This window comes from Carcharhinus amblyrhynchos, chromosome 28 (genome assembly GCF_965287045.1).
Source record: "Carcharhinus amblyrhynchos chromosome 28, sCarAmb.v2.hapA, whole genome shotgun sequence".
NCBI lineage: Eukaryota > Metazoa > Chordata > Chondrichthyes > Carcharhiniformes > Carcharhinidae > Carcharhinus > Carcharhinus amblyrhynchos.
The window spans coordinates 4,795,459-4,817,472 of record NC_137351.1 but is presented as its reverse complement, the minus strand read 5'-3'; the positions used below and the strand labels follow the sequence as shown (position 1 = coordinate 4,817,472).

General features: G+C 43.6%; 1 protein-coding gene across 1 annotated transcript in view; it reads left to right on the top strand.

The window, feature by feature from the left end:
* Window positions 1-1,324: 1,324 nt before the first annotated feature.
* Window positions 1,325-22,014, top strand: part of LOC145359671 (NT-3 growth factor receptor-like) — a 760,567-nt gene continuing 739,877 nt past the window's right edge. Inside the window, exon 1 of the mRNA XM_080214410.1 lies at window positions 1,325-1,424. Within this exon, the coding sequence (XP_080070536.1) occupies window positions 1,405-1,424 (20 nt within the window). The 5' untranslated portion in view covers window positions 1,325-1,404. The remainder of the gene's footprint in view (window positions 1,425-22,014) is intronic.

The window sequence follows — 22,014 nt, the reverse complement described above, 5'->3', positions numbered from 1 at the left end:
CTCACACTTTCTCTTTCACTCCTCTGTCCCTCTCTCACACCTGTCCCTCCCTGTCTCGCCCTCCTCTCCCACACTCTCTCCCTCTCTCACACACACACACACACTCCCCCTCACACACTGTTCTCTGACAGCCCCTGTCACTTCCTGATCTTTTTGTGGTTTCTGGGTATCTGCTGGTGGATTCTGGCCCTTGGCTTCGGCCATTCATCGGCAGAGGGGAGGGAAAGCGGTCCATAAATGAACCCCTTGTTCCCGAGGCTGAACCAGCCCCCATTCCCACATCCCTGGGCTGAGTTCCAGCTCTCCGCCCCAGTGAGTTATTTTTTTCAGCGCTGCAGATGTAATGTTGGCATATTTGAAGTCAAAATACAGTGGCTGCAATTTATAACTTTCAACTGTTAAATCTCTGAAAATTGGATTAAAAAAAAGAGGCCCTACTGATTACTGTTGCCTACTCATTACTGAAATCCCCAGAGAGGAGTAGGAGGAAAGAGAGGAGGGGAGGAGGGGGTGTTTGATTCCTACTCACAGCGGTGATGCACAGAATTGGAAATCTATAAACTGAACGGGGCGCGCTCGCCTCCAGCCTCCTCTCTCTACATCACATCCCTCTAATCACGTCTGCTGTTTCTCTCTCTCCCTCTTTCTCACCGACAACACGCAGCATCCCTGCGTCACTGTATCTCAGTCTAACTCGGTCTCTGTACTGGACAAACCCCCTCCTCTTGGCTCCGGATCCGAACCATCTCTCTCTCTCTCTGCACTCCCAGGTGTTTTGCCAGTTTCCCAGGAAATTTCCAGTCTGTCAATTTCGGGCTCCGGGTTAGTTTCACCTCTCCTCTCCACCACCACCCCCCCCTCCTCCTCCTCTCTCTCCCTCCTTCCCTCCCTGGCCACCACCTTGAGATTGCTCCGGAGTGTGTGCCTCGTCTCTCTCACTCTCTCCCCCCTCTCCTCTCTCTCATTGGGGCAGATCTAAAGTGTCCAAAGTGGCAAATGCAGACCAGAGGGCTGATGTGAATGAAGATGTTCTGAAGGGGACAGTGCCGTTTGCTCCTGTCTTGTTCCCCTTGTCTGTCACCTCTCTCTCTCTCTCTCTCCCTTCCTCCTGTCACTGGGACCGTGTGAACGGCTGGGGAGGAGAGAGAGGAAGAAGATTTTGTGTTTTTTTTTGTGTAGACTCGTGTCAACAGTTTTTTTTTCTCTCTGAGACCACTGACCATGTCGTGCCGGCCCGCCTTTGCTCGCCGGGGATTTCTCTGGAGGATTCTGTGGGTTACTTGCAGTTTGCAAAATTGTTTTTGGGTGCTGGGGTGCCCAGGGAACTGCATCTGTAAAATCAGCCAGATTTATTGCAACCAGCCCGACAATGTCACCATCTTTCCCGTCTTGGATTTGCAAGAGATGGAAAACGTCAGGGAAATGTAAGTAATGTTGCCTCTTATTATTGCCTTCCGTGTATGTGTGTGTGTGTGTGTGTTTTAATTTCGACACACGTCCCTCGCAGGCGCTGGGCACTCAGTCAGCGCACAGGATTTGGACATTTATCACAAGCTCGACCTATTCGATTGAAAGCTGGGCTGTTGTGTGAACAAAAGAGGAAGTCCACTCCACACTTGGCTGCATTTTTTTTGGGGGGGGGGGTGTGTAAAATAATAACGGTACACAGCAGCGGCTTGCGGGGCGAATTGACGGGAACAACGCCAGCTCTATAAGTTAGCAGGCAGTGTGGGACTTAATAAAATGTTTCCTCTCGCACCGCAGTGCAGTTAAAATTCCACCTCGCACGTTCTGTTTTGGTTTTAAATATACATACAAAACTGCCTCTTTTTTTATATAAAAGAAATCGTGTTTTATAAAAGAAATCTCAGTGGGTTAAAAACAAATGAGACAAAAATGACACAGACCCTAGGAAGGTTATTCCCTCCATTCTGGTACTGAAAGTTAATTTACTTCAGTAATGAGTCAGCAGGAGGAATGGGAATTTTTAAGAAGCGAACCTTGTAGCACTGAATAAACCCCCCCCCCCCCTCAACCTATCACCTTCCCACTGATCTGGGATTCTGCACTGGATGTTATCTGGGATTCTAGGATATCACCAGGGTCAGCACTGATGGCAACCACCGCTCCCCCCCCCCCCTCAACACCCCGTGAGCGGGAGTCCCAGCCTCTGAGGATCAAACGGCTGATCATGTCTGGCTTTTTAGACATTGGGGAGATCTGGAATGCTTTGCAAATCCTTCATCCCAGGAACAGGAGGCAATGCCTACAGGATGGGCTGGGGTCTGGCATAATTGCACTCTCAAAACCGCCTCAAATCTTTTATTTATTTTCACTGTCTCCATCTGTCTGAACTTGTCTGAATATCTGGGTCTTTCTGTCTCTCATTTTCTTACCTCGTGTCTCCATATCTGGGTTCTCTCCCCCCTCTAATGTCTGGGTCCCAGTCTCTCTCCCCCTGTCCCTCTTTCTTATTCTATCCTTCCCCTGTGTGTCCTCACAAGCGATTCTAATCTCTACCTTTCCCTGCCTCTGTCTCTCAGTCCCTGTGTCTGGGTCTCTCTCTCTCTCCTTCCCTCTCTATTTCTCAATGTCTCCATTCATTCATTCATTCCCCCCTCCTTCCATTGCCCCCCCGCCCTGCCCAGAGTGATAGACCGGGATCAGTCCTGATGAGTCCTCCAGGCCCCTGACAGTAACCTGCCCGGAATGAGTTGAGAGAGTGCGACCTTCATCCAGACCCTCAATCCTGGTTCCTCCTCCCCACCCCACCCCCACCCGCCCCCCTCCACCCACAGAAGGGGCTCGAACCCATTTTGAAAGGAAAGTGCAAATTGACAGATCGGGTTAGGGACGGGATATGCGTGAAGTTTGTTCGAGGTGGACTGACTTCAGATGTAGAACAGAGTGGCTTTGCAAACATCCACCGAACCCCAAACCAATGTTAGGGGTTCCCAGAAGAAAAGTGCCACTTTCAGGGGGTTTTTTGTGTCAAATGATCTCTGCTATCCCACAATATTTGATCAAATGAAACATCGCAAACTTCCCCTCCTCTATAGCCAGCTAGAGGTATAAACTGTTCAATGCTCCCCCTCGCCCCCATTCAAATATTGATGGGAAAATATGCATTGCCTCCCCCCCGACCCCCTTCTTTACTGACGCCACAAAATGTCATTGGAAATGTCTTTAATATCCAAAAGGTTTCAGACGAACTCTTGGAGCCAGGAATCTCTGAGATTCACAATTATCTCGCAGGTCTGGTTCCCAACACATAGGGGAGGCTGCAGGCTAACATTTTGAACAGCGGCTACAGCGTGAGGAAGAGCAAGGGGACTCCAATTGTAGCAATCAAACTCGCTGAAACTCCCTCTCAATTCACCATGTTAACCTCAGCAATCACCGCGGAGATTTGGGACCGGGGGCTGGAGGGAGTGAATGAGTTTATAAGGACTCTGGGCGTCAGTAAACTGTTTGGAATCTGAGGGAATCCCAGGAATTCCAGAGTTCGGATCTGAGATTGAGAAAATCACACTCCTGGCATATCATCCTGTCAACTTGATTAGTTTCGTGTTTTTAACGCGCTCCCCAAAAGATGAAAAAAAAATCTTGTAAAATATTTCTTCGTTTTGTTGCGATTGGACGGTGCAGGTTGCTGGCAAGCTCCAGTCTCCATGGTACATGCCAGTGTTTGATTCCGAACTGTCACACTCTCACCAATGGCAGAGTCAAAATATTCAACAAGATAATGACCTTGTTACAGGGTACAGCGTGGGACCTCCGCAGGTTCCAGAGCCTGATATCTGGGAGGGAGCCGGATTAGAGGCTGAGTTTAGGAATCAGGGATTGGGGATCAGGGACTGGGATCAGGGTTTGGGAACGGGGATTGGGATCAGGGACTGGGATCTGGAATTAGGGACCAGGGATTGGGGTCAGGGATTGGGATCAGGATCTGGGATCTGGAATCAGGGACCAGGAATTGGGATCAGGGATTGGAATCTGGAATCAGGGACTGGGGTAGGGATTGGGGTCTGGGACTGGTATTTGGAATCAGGGACCAGGGATTGGGATCAGGGATTGGAATCAGGGACTGAGATCTGGAATCAAGGACTGGGATCAGGGATCAGGGATTGAGATCAGAGACTGGGATTTGTAATGAGGGACTGGGATCAGGGATCAGGGACTGGGATCTAGAATCAGGGACCAGAGTTGGGAACAGGGATTGGGATCTAGAATCAGGGATTGGAATCAGGGATCAGGATCTGGGATTGGGATCTGGGATTGGGATCAGGGATTGGAATCAGGGACTGGGACCTGGGATCAGGGTCTGGATTCAGGGATTGGGATCAGGGACTGGGATTTGATACTGGGCTGAGGGTCCAGTGTTCGGGACAAGGCGTGGGGTCAGGTGCCGTTCATTGGGCAGCGGGTTCCTGAAGCTGAGATTGAAATCTTGGCCAATATCCAATACAGTGACAGCTCACAGCCATCCCCTCCTTCATCCTCCCTTTCTCACTGACTGTCACTGAGTAAAGAGGGATAGAGTGGCACCAGAGCATGTAACAGTGAGAGAGAGAGAGACCTGGAGAGACAAGGATGTGACACTGATACAGAGGTTGAGGAAGATGTGACGCGGTGTGACAGTGATAGACTTTGTGGAGAGAGTGACAGAGAGCAGGGAGGCGATGACAATGTGTAAAGTGGAGAGAATGTAACACGTAGATACAGAGGCGGGGAATCAGAGCGTTTTCACATAGTAGATTCTATCGATGGGAATTCTCACCCAGTTCCTATCTTGCTGAATAATTTATTGCAAAATACCAGTTGCACATCTTTGTTGTTCACTTTGTAACTGCGGTGTATACAAATAGCCGGGGAAAAGGTATAAAATCATCCCATGGCCCTGAGCAGCATATTATTGCACCCAGTTGCACTGTGAACAACTGATGTGCTTTTCAAAGAAAATAAGTAACTTAATGGCGATCTATGGGAAGCTAAATTAAATTAACAGCCCGATATTGCACTGACATTGCTCTGCCACTGTTAACATTTGTAAATTAAAACGACTCAGCCATTGAAAGTAGAGGGATCCTAAACTGGTCAATAAAGCCACAGATGCAGTTTCTGCTGAAGGTAGAATCTTGAGCCGGTTACCACATGAACCTGATCTCCGGGAGAATGTGCAACCGCCTGGGTTTGTTGCCAGGAAAACATTTCAAAACAACTTGGTCATTTTTAAAACTGATTGACTTGGAGATAAGCAAAAAAAAATGCAAAACCGCGCCCTTGGGGTGTGAAAGTAGAGAATTGTATAGGGTGTTGGTGAGACCACATCTGGAGTATTGTGTCCAGTTTTGGTCTCCTTATTTGAGGAAGGATGTGGTGGCATTGGAGGCAGTTCAGACCAGGTTCAACAGATTGATTCTGGGGTGAAAGGGTTGATGTATGAGGAGAGATTAAACATTTTGGTTTTATACTCAGGGGAGTTTAGAAGGATGAGAGGGGTTCTGATGGAGATATGTAAAATTCTAAAAGTGATTGATAGAGCAAGCATACAGAAAATGGTTCCTCTTATGGGGCAAACTAGAACAAGAGGTATGGGTTGAGAGGCAGTAGATTTAAAATTGAGATGAGGAGGAACTACTTCCCACAGAGGGTGGTAAATTTGTGGAACTTGCTGCCCTGTTGCCCGGTGGAGTCTGAATTATTAAATGGTTTCAAGAAGCAAATAGATATATTTCTAATTTTAAAAATGGGTTAAAGGGATATTAAGTTTATTTATTAGTCATAAGTAGGCTTACATTAATACTGCAATGAAGTTACTATGAAAATTCCCTAGTCGCCACACTCCAGCGCCTGTGCAGGTACACTGAGGGAGAATATAGCACGGCCAATGCACCTAACATGCACAGTCTTTCAGACTGCGGGCGGAAACTGGAGCACCCAGAGAAAACCCTCACAGACACCAGGAGAACATGCAAAATCTGCACGGTGACCCAAGCCAGGGATTGAACCCAAATCCTTGGCACTGTGAGGCAGCAGTGCTAACAACTGTGCCACTGTGCTGCCCTGTGCCAGATATGGGGAACAGGTAGGGAATTGGATTTGAGATCAGGAAGAGATCAGCCATGATCTGATTGGGTGGCAGAGCAGGCTCAAAGGGCTGAATTTGCCTACTTCTGCTCCTAATTCCCAAGTAACTTAAATTTCTTTCCCCCAAGCTCCTGTGAATTCATTCCAATGTTCCTCATAATCCAACAAAATATTTAAAAATGAAATTAACGCACGCTCTAACAAGGAGCAGTTCCACTCAGTGTTTACTTTCTAAAGTATAAAATGTATTCATAACTATTCTGGAAATAGGAGGTATAAAATATTGGAATTACCCAAGATTAGTACAGGAAAGGAGTTATTAAGGTTGACAGTTCTCCAGTATACTGTACCCAAAATTGGACTCTGGGAATATTCTCCTGCTTTTTTGTAATTTAAGTGTTAGTTTGGAAGATAGAAATAAAACTTGGTGATTTTTCAAACCACATCTGCCTGCATTGGCCTCTAGTGTCCAGCTAGTTTAAACCTCTTTTACAAAGGTTGTACCATTTTAGTTGTGGGGGGAAGCTCAGAAATGGTACTGTGTGTTGAGGGCAATCTATCTCAACTTAACTGGATAATCCATGGTGTGTATGAGGGAATGAGCCCATAGCTCACTAACTGTCTACAATTATTGGATCTATATTTATAAATGTAAGTCTTGCATCTAGCACAGGCATGTCAAGTGGTAAATTCCAGTGGTGTCTGGAAAACATAAGAGTGTTATGTCTGAAGGTTTTTCCTTGGTAACAATTCTGTAACAAAATCTCTGTAACAAAAAGGACCCCACGCACCCCGGAAATTTTCTTTTCCACCTTCTTTCTTTGAAAAAAAGATACAAAAGTCTGAGGTCACCTACCAAGTGACTCATGAACAATTTCTTCCCTGTTGCCATCAGATTTTTGAATGGACTTACCTCACACTAAGTTGATCTTTCTCTGTACTCTAGTTGTGACTGTAAAACTAACATTCTGCACTCTCTCCTTTCCTTCTCTATGAACGGTATGTCTTGTCTAAAACATGCAAGAAACAATACTTTGTATAGTAATACATGTGATGATAATAAATCAAATCAAATCAAATCAAATAAAACCGTTCATGTGTGTAGATGGCACACAACATCCAACTGATATTGCTAAACATTCGAAAAGATTTGTGAGACCTCAGTCTTTCCAACACTTTGCTAAGATTAGCATATAGATAGAACTGGCTTATATTGATCCAGCTTAATGTACATAAAGCTCAACATTAAGTCAAACACATTCCCATCTAATGATTAGACTTGAGAAAGGCTAAATATAATTAACATTCAAAGGCATTTTTGATTCCTTAGTCCTGATTCTAAAATGACATTCCTTGTTGACAGCAGATGCTCAGCATGTGGGTACCTTTCATCTTTGGTTGAATATTTTTGAAATACAAAATTCTAATTGATGCTGGGCAGCTCTGGTGAGATAGTGTCGACCTAATATTGGTTTTGTATATCTGTGTTCAGGAACCTTCACTGCGTTTGTATGTGTATGAGGCAGGAAATAGCCCTATGCTTTCCATTTCATCCCATTACATGTCATGAGTGCTGCCCAAATGTTTGATCTATTCATATTCTTTGTGCACATAAACATGTGCCAACAAGCAGATTGACTAGTGCAGATGGAGGGGCGTGTGACCTCAACACCAGATCAAGGCTTGTTTCTTAACTGAATGGGTAAGGGAGGTCTTCATCTCTCCCTGTTGTATCTTTATAAAACAGCTTCCCCTCCCTGATTATAAATGAATTGTGGCAGGAAAATGTGGCAGACTGCATTTCATAGAGACCGTGAGTGGACTGTGCTGATAGCTCAGTGTGTACACATGCACTGCTTGAACGTTACTGAGCCACAAGGCCAAGGAGAATCCCGGGTTTGAAACACTTGTGTGTTTGAGTTAAATAAACTGAAATACACCACCCCCCCCCCCCCCCAACCCTTGTGGCTGGACTGGGGAGACAAAAGTCAACAAGGGCTCCCACCCTGACAAGCTTACTTGAAGCTCCAGTCCCTTTTCGCTGTCCAGCTGTTATCCAGCACCCTGTGTCTTTAATAATACTAATCAGCTCCCTCGCACTGTCAAGCTCAGTTACTCTTTCCAGGATTTTAAGTGATTCTGATGGTGAGGCTATTTATTCTAAGCTGCCTGATCTAAATGGAGTAAACCTTATTTAGCTTGTGCTCCAGTATTAATAGGAAAGCAAAATGTTGTTCACTATAATTCTGTACTGGGAAAGGGTGCTAAAAATACATTCTAAGTGTTGTGTATGTTTTTACAGAATGTTCATTAATTACAGGAGCCATAATGAATACAATTTGCTGGAAGATTTCATCAAGTATCCTATTGTACTATTAGACAAGATTGTTGCTCAAAAACTCATTATGTCAATGTTATCAGGTCAAGAATTTCAGGATTCTGACATGGTGACGGTGAAGGGATGGTGGCGTATGCCTAATCTATAACGGGGACTCTGTGTTATACAGTGTTATGGACTCTTGTATTGTTGAATAGACTGTATGTTATGTAGGGTGCTTTCAAGTTGGTCACACATAAATTCAAATTCGCAATGTAATATCTTGGAATGTGTGCCAAATGAAAGGTTCAACTGGTGAGCAGTGCTGTTCATAATGTAATTACCAGGTATTCTGGTTCATATACTGAGAGCAAATAATTGCTTTTGAGGGAATGATATTTGACACAGCAGTCAAGCATTTCATATCTAAAAGTAGCATTCTGACCAAAGTCAAGTGTGATCTAATTGTATCACTGCTGCACTAATGCTCAATCTGTGCACTCACTCTTTAGTTCAAGTCCTCGCTTCCCAGGTTTCTGCTTTTAAAATAAAGTTCCCTGCACCAGGTCCATTTAACAGGGAGTATTTGAAGAATAATTTGATTTTTTTTAAAAATTGCCCAGCGGCCCAGATGTAGGATTTGTTGAAATTCTGTGGAAGGAGTCTTGGTGGAATTAACCCTTTTTCCTGTAAAAGATCAAAATTATTCCTGATTGCAGTTTTATATCTTATCTTAAAATGGAATAAACCATTAAGTGATTAGTGGCTTAGGGAACTCAGTATCCTGCTCCTCCATCATGGGCACACTGTGACTGCTGTGTGTACCGTCTATTGGATCCGTTGCAGCAATTTACCAAGCTTGCTTCAACCTTCCTTCCCTCCCTCCATGACCTCGTCCACCAAGGTGAACCAGAGAAGCGAAATCGGCAGAGCGCTCTCAGCTGGAAGTCTCGCTTCCAGTTGGCAGAACATCCCGACTTGGACACATGCCAGTGGATCAAAATCCTGCACTCTAATGCCATGGTACCAGGGCAAAGGGTTGCCCATGGCTGAATGATGCAAACAGGCACATTCCAAGCTCCAGGGCTAGAGATTGCAGGGTGCACTAAAGCTAGGGGCAGCTACTGCAAAGGCACAACGGGGAAAGGCCATTGTTTAAATGAAGGACTTCCAGCTTGTCGTATGAGGAATGGTTAAGGACTCTGGGTCTGTACTCGTTGGAGTTTAAAAGTTTGAGGGAGGATCTTATTGAAACTTACATGACACTGCAAGGCCTGGATAGAGTGGACATGGAGAGGATGTTTCCACTTGTAGGAAAAATTAGAACCAGAAGGCACAATCTCAGGTCAAAGGACCTTTAAAACAGAGATGAGGAGAAATTTCTTTAGCCAGAGAGTGAATAATCTGTGGAATTCTTTGCTGCAGAGGGCTGTGGAGGCCAAGTCATTGAGTGTCGTTAAAGACAAAGACAGATAGTTTCTTAATTAATCAGGGGATCAGGGGTTATGGGCAAAAGATAGGAGAATGGGGATGAGAAAAATATCGGCCATGATTGAATGAAGGAGCAACAACCCTTGGAAAATATAATTATCTCTTACATGGATTCAGTCTAGTACATCTTGTAGTTTCTTTCAATGGGCCAAATGGCCTAATTCTGCTCCTATGTCTTATGTCTTATCAGAGGGCACCAAGGTGCTGGTAACACCATGGAACATGCCCCTCAGGTTATATGCCTGACATTGAATAGCTATTGTATCACATGTATTGAGGTATCTCAAAGTGCAACATGATCTATGGAGAAAAGTTGAATATTGTTGCACTTTCCGTAATTTCCAATTTGAAATGTTTTGGAGTGTACTTTAAGATATTGTACAAATAAAATGCATTTCTTGAAAAATCACCAAAGTGATTCAAAGGAGAAGGCCATGAGGTTTAAGGATAGATAATAAACACAACCTTGTTAATGCTGCAAACAGTTCATAAATATATTTTTTAAATTTAATTTTTAAATGATTATTAACCATGGAGGATCATTGCAAGATATCAACTCTGGTGAAACTATGAGACAAATCAAAAAATAGTGATAAGCTAACACTAAACCTGGGTTCGAAAAGACCTACTCATTGCAGAAGGGAAGGACAAACTGTCAACAAGCCCTAAAGACTTTCTGGCCATCCTATAGGTAGATAAGTGGCAGAGTGACAAGACAAAGAGTTTGCAATAAGGAGGGCGACTGTTCATGACTGAGTATTTGAAATTTAGGAGGAAATTCAAAGAAGCACAACTTGCATTAATATTGATGAAGCATTGTCAGATAAGAATGGTTGCACTGGTGACAGAGGGTCTAGAGATGGGAAAGAAACTACAAGATGTACTAGACTGAATCCATCTAAGAGAGAATTATATTTTCCAAGGGTTGTTGCTATATCAGAGCCATGGTAAAGGGCCATGATTATGGAAAGGATTTGAAATGGAGATCTGTAGACCTGTGATCTTTTATACATTTTTTGCGACAGGTTACATAAACTACTAAACTGATCCGAAAGGCAATTTAATTAGTGTTTACATAGATGCATTTATTCTTGGATGGATTGGGTCTGCTGTTACGTGAACTCTTGGACTTCTGTTGAAGCTGGATAATGAACATTGAATTCAATCAACTGCGCTTATTGGGAACCATTTAATCAAACTGTTTTAGTCAGGCAGCCATTGAATAAATGTCAACTGTACAAACTTCGTAACATTTGGCAGAAAATCTGCAGGAACATGTAAACAGTTGCAATGATTACTAATCATTGTGATGATGAAGCTGCTTTTTTATTCAGGATACAGCCCCTTTAACCTTGAGGTTCAAATGGGACATTGGTATTCCAACTGCACAGCAACGTCATTGCTTTATGTGCACTGACTGTGAGTCTGTGAAAATAGTGGTGTTACATGCTCATTGAAAAGGCCACCACTTTGTGAATTAACTAAATCATGATCACTGTGTTAGGTGGCATGCTATTCTTGCCTGGTTTATGTTTCCTGTGCAGGCTGGTCTCCCACATTTAACCTTTCCTGAGCATCCCAAACTATGCTCCCAATGTCTGAAATGCTCTAAGCCCAGTTTGCATAACACCATTGTGCTCGCTAACCCAAACTGGCTCCTGGTCAAGGAACATGTGATTTAAAAATTCTCATTCATGTTTTCAAATCCCTCTACAACCTGGCTATCTCTATAATCTCATTCAGTCCCAAAATCCTCTGAGCTATCTGTGCTCCTCTTATTCTAGCTGCTTGAATATCCTTGATTTTAATTGCTCGGCCATTGCTGGTGGATGTTTTCCGTAGGGTTAGGCCCAAAGCATTGAAATTCCCTTCCAACACATCTTCGCTTCAGTTTTCCTACTTGAAGACTTGCCTTAAAACCTAGCTGTTTGACCAAGCTTTATGTCTAGAAGCTAAAATATCCTTATGTGGACCGGTGTCATGTTCTGTACGATAATGCTCCTGTGAAGCCCCTTGGGACATTTTATGGCATTAAAGGCACTACATTAATAAGTTGTTGTTATGGGTGACAGGCTATACTGGCTGTGTCCATGTTTAATGTGCTGCGTGATGAATGGTTTCAGATGCGTCCATATTCATTGTGTTAAGTGATGGTTTCTTCCAGTTGGGTAGACGTTTCTCTGACACGTTTCTGTTCTGTTCAATTTTACTCTTTTGCATTGGTTGCAGGTGGGGGGAGAACAGGAGTTGGGGAAAATAGAGCTGGGGAGAGGAGGGGTTGGGGGAGAGCAAGGGTTGGGACAGCAGGAGTTGGGGGAGAACAGGAGTTGGGGAGGGGAAGATGAATTGGGGAGGAGGGAGAATATGGGTGTGGAGGAGAGTTGGAATAGGGCAGGGTTGGCGGAGAATTTGGGTTGGGAGAATGGGCTGCATTGGGCAGAACGGAGGTTGGTGGGTAACAGCAGTTGGGGAGAATGATGTGGGGGAGAACAGCAGTGGGGGAGAATGGGTTGGGTTGTGGAAGAACAGGGGGAGAACAGGTTTGGGGAAAGAATGGGAATAGAACCAGTGGAGAACAGGGGCTGGGGAGAGGAGGGGCTGGGGAGAGCAGGAGTTGGGGGAGAACAGGAGTTGGGGAAGGGAAAAACATGAGTTAGGGAGCAGGGAGAACAGGGGTTGGGGGAGAACCGGGTTGGAGGACATGGGTTGGGGAGAATAAGTTGGGGGAAAACAGTGTTTGGGGAAGAATGGACTATATTGAGAGGAGGACCAAGGGAGGGAGAGAAAAGGGTATGGGCGGACAAGATTGTTTGGAATTGGGCAGATAACCGGGATTGGGAACTTTCTAATGTCTGCTGTTCCTGAATTTTCAAGATTGATTGTTCAGTTGTTTGGTGTTCTGGTCAGGGGATTTGGGGACTTTTAATTACTTGCAAAATTTCAGGTTGAGCTTGAGATGGGTTGATGGTTCAGTCTGCAGCAGATGTTCCAATGTTTTGGATGAATTCCAAGGAGTTTTATTCCTGCAGCCATTTACTAATGTCATGTAGAAAGTCACTACATCTCAATAAGAAATCTGTTGAGCTCCTATTGAAATAATGGAGCAGAGAGCAAGTCCTTAGCTGTTTGAAACCAGTTTGTTTTTTTCCTCCAACCGGTGCACATGTTAAATAACATTTTTATTTATCCAAATTTTTTTGGCTGGGAGGACAGGAATTGTCCCAAGGGCATTGTTCTAACCAGACCCATTGGGACAGTTGTCATTCCGGGCCCTTATCTTGGTGCTATGATGTTCTGCAATATTTACACTCCAGCCTCATCTTTTAAAATAGACTTGGGACTGAGACAGACTGCCACAAATGAGATTTGTGGTGAACAAAAACACTGAAAGCGAGCTGCAAGGGACATAAATTTCCTTGCAACAGATCTGTCAAAAGAAATGGCACTGTGATCCGACCTTTCCTGCAATAGAGTCGCTTGCAATTTCTGCAGGCAATCGTTGAGAAGCTGACAAAGAGTCTGTGAAACTCTCAATATCCACATTTAAACAGATTCATTTTGTGAACCCACACCACCCGGAACTGAACATTAAAGGAGTTCAGAGACATGCGGGGGCTCATAGATTTCTCGCTCCAGGAGCTTTCCCTTGGATTTCATGTAAGACCAGAATGATTGGACAGGAACCATTCATCTCGAGTCTCCAGGCCTCAGTTCGATTGTAGAGGGGCATCAGGTGTAAACCAGCAACTTCAAGTGGCAGCTAGAAATGTGGGCATGGTCCATTTCGATCAGGATTTACAAGGAGGTGATTTCTTTGCATTTTGTCCCTCTCCTTTTATTACTGAGTTCTTCCAAGAGCCTTATGTTGCTAACTGTTGGTTGAGATGCAGGTCAGTCATGATCTAATTAACTGGTGCGGCGGTTTAGCATTTATTTAACTCCCCCGGTTTCACAATAGATTTTCCACAGGAAAAGTTCCCCTACATCATTTTGGAAATAGAGGAGGAAGTGGATTGACAGAGGGAGGGTCAGACCACAGCGGAGGTGCTCTTAACTTAACCTCCAGCACCCTCACATTAATGGAGAGTGGGGCAGGGATGCAGTGCAGCCTTATCCAGGGTTTAGAAGCCTTGATTTACCAAGAAAGCCACAATGGATTTATACAGTTCGCTGCAGGCAGACCTGTAGCCTAACTCCATCACAGGCAAAGTATCGCCAGCGGCTGTGAAAACCACTTAACTTGTATGTGTTGGAGCTGTTTCAAGTTTCCACTGGGGACATCATTGATATCCGTCAACCAATAATGGACAGATGTGTGAAACAAGTCTCAACCTTTGCATGATTTATGAATTCTTCCAGATGTGATGTTAAACTGAGACCCTCCCTCCCACTCTGCTCAGTTCGTTTGATGGGAGGGGAGCTAGTGGTATTGTCACTAGACTAGTAATCCAGAAACCCAGGGTAATGTTTGGGGAGCCGGGTTCGAATCCCACACAGCAGATGGTGAAATTTGAATTCAATAAAAATCTGGAATCATAAATCTAATGATGACCATGAAACCATTGTCAATTGTCGAATAAACCCATCTGGTTCACTATTGTCCTTTAGGGAAAGAAATGTGCTGTCCTGACCTGCTCTGGCCTACATGTGACTCCAGACTGACGGTGATGTGGTTGACTCTGAAATGGCTGAACAAGTCAAGTGCAATTAGGGGTGCACAACAAACGCTGGCCCAGCCAGCAGCACCCACATTCCATGAACAAATTTAAAAAATCAGCCCATTACAGCATTCTGTCAAAACAAGAAGGGCCCTGGGGAATATTAATCCCACAATCTAAAGTACTAAACAGATTACCTGGTCATTCATCTCATTGCTGTTTGTGGGACCTTGCCATTTATGAACTGCCTGCTGTGTTTTGTACTCAACAATTGTAATTGCTTTACAGTCACTATTCTTTGCCCGTAAAGCAACTTGGGACATTCTGAAGTCAGGAATTTAGGAGCAAACTGGTACTTTCTTCGTCCACAAGCAATGCCACCTTGACAGGTCTGGGGGTACCCTGAAAACGCCCTCAATAATTTGGGGATTGTTAGGTTGATTGGCCGTGCTTAAATTGCCACTTAATGTCCTGAGATGCATAGGTTAGACAGATGAGCAGGCAAATGTAATGGGATATGGGGGTAGGGTCTAGGTGGGATTATGGTCGGTGCGGACTCGATGGGCCAAATGGCCTCTTTCTGCACTGTAAGGTTTCTATGATTCTTTCTATGATTCTGTAGGGTGATGCATATATAGAAAGAGCTGCCAGAGGAGGTGGTAAAGGTGAGTATAATTACAACACTTAAAAAACATTTGGATAGGTACATTGATGGGAACGGTTTAGAGGGATATGGGCCAAATGCAGGCAAATGGGCCTAGATTAGTTTAGGAATAAGTTGCACGTTCCTTGCAAAAGGAGCAACAGGGTGATCATTCCACAGGCACATTAAAGGCCGATTTTCCGGCCACGCTCCCCAATAAGTCCGGAAAATCCGGCCTGAGGTCACTGGACCTTTGCATGGCCTGTGTCCTGCCTGCTTCGATTCCTGTGGCAGGCAGGATGGGAAGATCCCACCCTAAGAGCATCAGCAAGACGGGAGGTCTAGAGAGGTTGCAACAGGGAACCCATTGCATGGCGATGGAACAGCTTTATTTGGAAATGTGGTCAATTCATTAAGAATCTTGTTTGCATCTTCTGTATTCCCTCCATAAATATCACCTACAGTATCCCTTTGTTAATCAACTCAGAAAGCTCTCATTGATACCACCCAATGAAGCTCAATTCTAAATCGATGCCAGAACACTTTCAGCAGAACTGGCAAATTCATTGCAATCAATACATGCCCCTACTAATGCTTCACTGTGGAGATGGCCTGAAATACGCTATGGCAACTTCAAGCTAGCGTTTCATCCTCATTCTACTGTCGAAAGGAAGTTACTGGGAAGGGCATTGTCTTTGCTTCCTGCCAGTAGGATCTTCAGAAGAACCTGCTGCAAGATGGTATCACTGGGCTAGTCTGGGACTTGTATATCTTTGGATGCATGAGCAAGGGGGGTTGGTGGGAAGGTCTGGACATGCTGGTATTAACATCACTCAGATCCATTCCAGCCTCAAATAGGGTCTCATCTGAGTTTAAATATTTATTAGTTGCAAGTAAGGCTTACCTTAACACTGCAATGAAGTTACTGTAAAATTCCCCTAGTTGCCACAGTCCGGCACCTGTCAGGTCAATGAACCTAACCAGCACATCTTTCAGTCTGTGGGAGGAAACTGGAGCATCAGGAGGGAACCCACGCAGACACGGGGAGAACGTGCAAACTCCACACAGACAGTGACCCAAGCCAGGAATTGAACCCGGATCCCCGGCATTGTGAGGCAGCAGTGCTCACCACTGTGCCACCCCAGAAAAGTAATGATAGAAGGTTGCATTGTTTCAAATTTCATTATAATTTCATCAAGTCTTCCTTTGCCTTTCAAACGCTTGACTGATGCGAGATCATTAGAAATTGACTTTATTATGCAATAACTTCATTCCCAGTATTTCTGTGATGTTGTAGCTGTTAAACGTTCTTCAATCCACCAAACGGACATGGAGTTTTTCAGTGAATGGAGAATCACTCATTGCTGGCTTCAAGGAAAGATCTCTCTGGCCTAGATTCCCCTCTCTTCCGGAGGACGGTTTAAATGTGGCACCAAGTCTTTTTTTTTCAATTTAAGGGGCATCCCCAGGTATGTACCGACAGTAGGCAGATAAACAGCCAGTCACATTGAAATATTTGCACACAGCAACGCAGGAACTTACAGACACTTGAATTTCAATTTACATTTTTCAGATAGCAAAGTAAATCATTGGATTAAGATAAAAGCTAAAATAAAGACAGATTTAACAAATGTGCTTTTTTCAAATTGTGTGGATTTGTTTTATCATTATGGAGAAAGTTGACATTCCATAAATTAAGCGCTTTTCAGGGGTTGCCAGTGTTTAGCACTAATTATGAAGTTAACACTCCATTAAATGCCCAGTTACATCGCACTTAATAAAGTGTATCTTTGCCACATGCTTTTACTTGGAAATTAATAGAGTTTAGAGTGAAAATCATTAGGGACTAGACCAAGAACCCCAAGGTATATTATGAAGTTAGACTAGACCCCTATTATTTTTTTAATTTTTGGCATTAGTGTAAGGAATAGTGTAATATTATAAGAAGAGACTGGATAGGTTGGGACTTTTCTCCATGGAGTGTAAGTGGGCGAGGGGTGATCATAAAAAGGTTTATAAAATCATGAGGGGGCATAAATAAGGTGAATAGCCAAGGGCTTTTCCTCAGGGTAGCGGAATGCAAAACTAGAGGGCTTAGGTTTAAAAGATTTAAAAGGAACCTGAGGAACAACTTTTTCACACAGAGGATGGCACGGTAGCCCAGTGGTTAGCACAGATGCTTCATAGCTGGGTTCGATTCCTGGCTTGGGTCACTGCCTGTGTGGAGTTTGCACATTCTCCTCATGTCTGTGTGGGTTTCCTCCAGTTGCTCTGGTTTCCTCCCACAGTCCAAAGATGTGCGGGTTAGGCTGATTGACTGTGCTTAAATTGCCACTTAATGTCCTGAGATGCATAGGTTAGAAAGATGAGCAGGTAAATGTATAGGGATATGGGGGTAGGGCCTGGGTGGGATTATGTTTGGTGCAGACTCGATGGGCCAAATGGCCTCTTTCTGCACTGTAAGGTTTCTATGATTCTTTCTATGATTCTATGGGGTGATGCGTATATAGAAAGAGCTGCTGGAGGAGGTGGTAAAGGTGAATATAATTACAACACTTAAAAGACATTTGGATAGGTACATTGATGGGAACGGTTTGGAGGGATATGGGCTAAATGCAGGCAAATGGGAGTAGATCAGTTTAGGAAACCTGGATGGCATGGAGGAGTTGGCCCGAAGGGCCTGTTTCTGTGCTGTATGTCTCTACGATGCTATAACTCCGTAAGGTCTCTCATTCCAGGTGTGATTCTATTAACATACGAGGAAACTTTTATCAAAACAAACTTTATTTAACAATACAGTTTTAAATGAATTAGCTTAAATTTTACCAATTCAAATACTTAAACTTGATAAAATACAACTTCTTAACTGCTAACCTGCCACTATTAGTTCCAATTTAAGCAGTATTCCTCATAGACTTATGCTTTTCTTCAAAATCAATTACCAAACAACCCAGACTTAAGTGCCAGTCCATGGGCTACCAGTCCTCAAGCTTCCAGAACGTCTCTGAAGAGAGAGAGAGAGAGAGAGAGAGAGACACCAATTTTCCTCATAGGTGCCAAATAGCAGACTCCTGACAGGGAAAGAGATCTCTTGCTTCTTTCAAAACTAAACAGAAAATTGCCTGCTTTCCCCCGTAAGCTTAGCTCCTTCCCTTCACATGATAGTCTCTTATCAATCAATCTAATCAAAACCCTACCCTGAAACCCCAGGGGAGAAACCAAAAATAAACAAAAATGCATTTTCTCAAATTAAAACAAACACCCCATTAGCTAAAACCAATTATCTTCCTGCGTGCTCAGCATGGAGCTGCCTGATGCAGACATATTGGCACCATATGAACAGAGCTGAAATTTAAACATATCCCTGTACAAGAACCATGATAAAATACATTTCTTAAAGGCATAGTATTGTCACAAAATTGTCATCAATTTGGTTGATTCCCATTGAGTGTTGGGGGTGTGAGGAGGGAGGGATCTCCGGAGAAGTGTAGAATCAGTGACAGCGACTGAATTTTACAAGTGTCTTCGGAACCGAATTAAGGGTCCCAAGCTTGCGCTTGCTTGCAGTGGAATCACCGCAGTTACTTTACTGGATATAATCTATTAATTGGCTACCCCTGAACCCGCTGTCAAACAAAGCTGAAGCAGATAGGAAAAGCTTGAAGGCGTCGAACAGGAAAATAGAAGTAAGAAGTTCATGATGGCTGAAGACAGATAGCCATGCTGATTTGGCAGGGGGATACCTTTGAGGGACGTTCATTGGGGCACTGGAGAATGCATTTCTTTTCTACCATAGAGACTTCAACTCCAATGGTTATCAGGCTGTTGCAGGGTGATCATTATCTCCCAAGGGCTGGTGGCTTCCCCATGTAACAGGCGGCCACCCCACTGTGGGCAGAATGCCAGAGACCCTGCCTAATGGTCCAAAATCGGGTCCTAACCTGCCCATCTGCATGGAACGGGTAGCTGATTAGCATTCTGACTCAACCCCATGACCACTCCAAAAGCTGGGCTGTGCTGAATCTCTAAAATTACTCATGCAATGTCTGAAGTGGCTAAATAAATTTCCATCTGTGTGGCCAGTCCTTACAGATAAACTAAAAGTGAAGTTCCTGAATGTTCGTGAATTCAACATTTGTTTTTTTTTTGGAGAGAGAATAGAGCCAGGCATCTTGACTCAAAACATTGGCTCAATTCTCTCTCCACAGATGCTGTCAGACCCGCTGAGATTTTCCAGCATTTCCTGTTTTTGTTTCCGCAATCCGCAGTATTTTGCTTTTTGTTCTTTTCTCTTTTGTTGCTTGGCAATTAATGATACTGACATTTAAAATCAATGCTTTTTTTGTTCTCCCAGGAGATTGCGAGTGAAAAAAGAATGTTATTTCTCTGATAAATTTCAAGTGAGATAAATTTAGATTTTTGTTATGCTAAATTTTATTTTAGTGGGTTTGCATGACTCAGTCTGCTCTTTCTGGAGCGTTGTCACTCCTTATATTCCTGGTCGCGCTTTTACCTCCTCAGACATCTTAAGTAATTTTGTGTGCGCCTTGGGATAAGGCAGAAGACCCTCATCAATTTATTTCAGCGACTGATTTTGTCTCATGCTCTCACGCGATCGTCTTAGTCTCTGGAAGGCGGTGGAAAACCACTCTGCCAGATTTTCACATGGGATTAACTGCCAGGCAAATTTATGGAACTGTAAAAGACCAAACTGGAATAGTAACAGGAACGTAAAATGTCCTGTTGAGCTTAGATAACAACGTTAATTGCTAAACAGCAAGAAGACATGTTAGATAGCACCTGGTGCAGTGGAAAATAATAGTTTGTGTTAAAGATCAAATTAATTGCCCAACATTTGCTCGATGAAGTTCTTGTTCATTCATTCATGGGCATTGCTGGCTGGCCAGCATTTATTGCCCATCCCTAGTTGCCCTTGGGGGGCAGTTGAGAGTCAACCATGTTGCTACGGCTGTGGAGTCACATCTAAGCCAGACCAGGTAAGGGTGGCTTAGACATTAGGGAGCCAGATGGGTTTTTCTGACAATGGTTTCACAGTCATCAGTAGATTCTTAGTTCCTGATATTTTTTATTGAATTCAAATTCCATCACCCACCACGCCAGAATTCGAACCCGGGTCCCCAGAGCATTAGCTGATTTTCTGGATTAATAGTTTATTATTAAATATTATCAGTGGAATATTAATCCAGCAATAATAATTAATGATAGACTGTTAATCCAGAAACTCAGCTAAAGTTCTGGGGATCAGGATTCGAATATTAATAGACTATGAATAGATTAATAATATTTTAATTAATTAATAGATTAATAGTCTAGTAATAATACGACTATGCTAACACCTCCCCATAATCCTCAAGTATAACGCTGTTTGATAGATCCTTTTCTCTCATTCCTGAATGTGAAAATTTTATGGCCCAAATTGCTGAAAATGCAAATTATTAGTGGTCATGTGGCATCTGATACTGCGGTGCGAGGCAGAGCCAATGATTTGTTTCCTTAGCTATGTAACCTAAGGAGAGAGTAAGTATTTGGAGGGTGGAGGAGAAAATAACGTAAATTAGATTTGAAGTAGATACAGAAAGAGAAGCAAAGAGAAAGAAAGAAAGCTTGGACTGAGAGAGAAAGAAAAAGTAAGAAGATGACAAAAAAAAATCTCTTGGAACAATTTATTACCTGCTGGAGTGAGAATCCAGTTTCCATTGTCCCCAGAGCAAGAGTGGCCCAGCAGCATTGTAACTTTCACAATTGAAAGAGTTCTTGCACCATTGGACACAGACCCTAACTTTCTTCTTAATACATTTTAAAAGTGCAAACACAGCCATTCCAGGACAGCCAAGACAAGATTGACATCAAGTTATGGAAGCCAAGAGCAGAGAGACACAAATCATCCAGAAATTTGTGACACTTGACAACTGACAGTATCTTTTGTTTCCCATGATCTGGTGGGCGCTTTGCACAGTAATTAGGCTGAGTGTATAAAATCAGTACCATTTTATCATAGCCAATAAGAAGTTTAAAGATTACTGTCGCAAGTCTGCTTACATTAACACTGCAATGAAGTTACTGCGAAAATCCCCCAGTCCCCACATTCCGGTGCCTGTTTGGGAGTATTGAGGGAGAATTTAGAATAGTCAATCCGCCTAACCTGCACATCTTTTGGGCTGTGGGTAGAAACCGGAGCACCCGGAGGGAACCCATGCAGAGACGGCAGGAATGTGCAGAGTCTGCACAGACAGTGACCCAAGCCAGGAATTGAACCTGGGTCCCTGGAGTTGTAAAGCAACAGTGCTAACCACTGTACCACCTTGCTGCCCAAAAGGGGCCAGTATCTATAGGAGGGGATTGTGCAGCAACCAGTAAATGGTTCAATTCCAACCAATCCATCAGGAAATATCAGACAGTTAAGATGTAGCCAATTCATGAGCAAAGGGAGGTTTACAATGATCCATCTGTAACCCACAGAGAGTCCTGCTTGGTGGCAATTGCAAAATTGTTGATGTGGAAAAAAAGACCAATAAGAGTTGCCTGGGAGTCCCACAGACACTGCTGATTGAACATCTAATTTTCCAATTTAACTCGGAGCTGCAAAATTCTGTTTCTCTTAAATAAGGTCTAAACCAATTGATAAATGATTAACCAGAATTGGATCAGGGAATAAAGAAATGTGTGGCATTGAAAGCTTTCATGAGTTCTGAGAATGAAAATCCATGTAAACCTTGATCAAAAGGCTTCAGAACCTTCTCATGGATGCTGAGAAATCTGAGTAAAACAGGCAGAATAGGAACGGCTAGGATGGA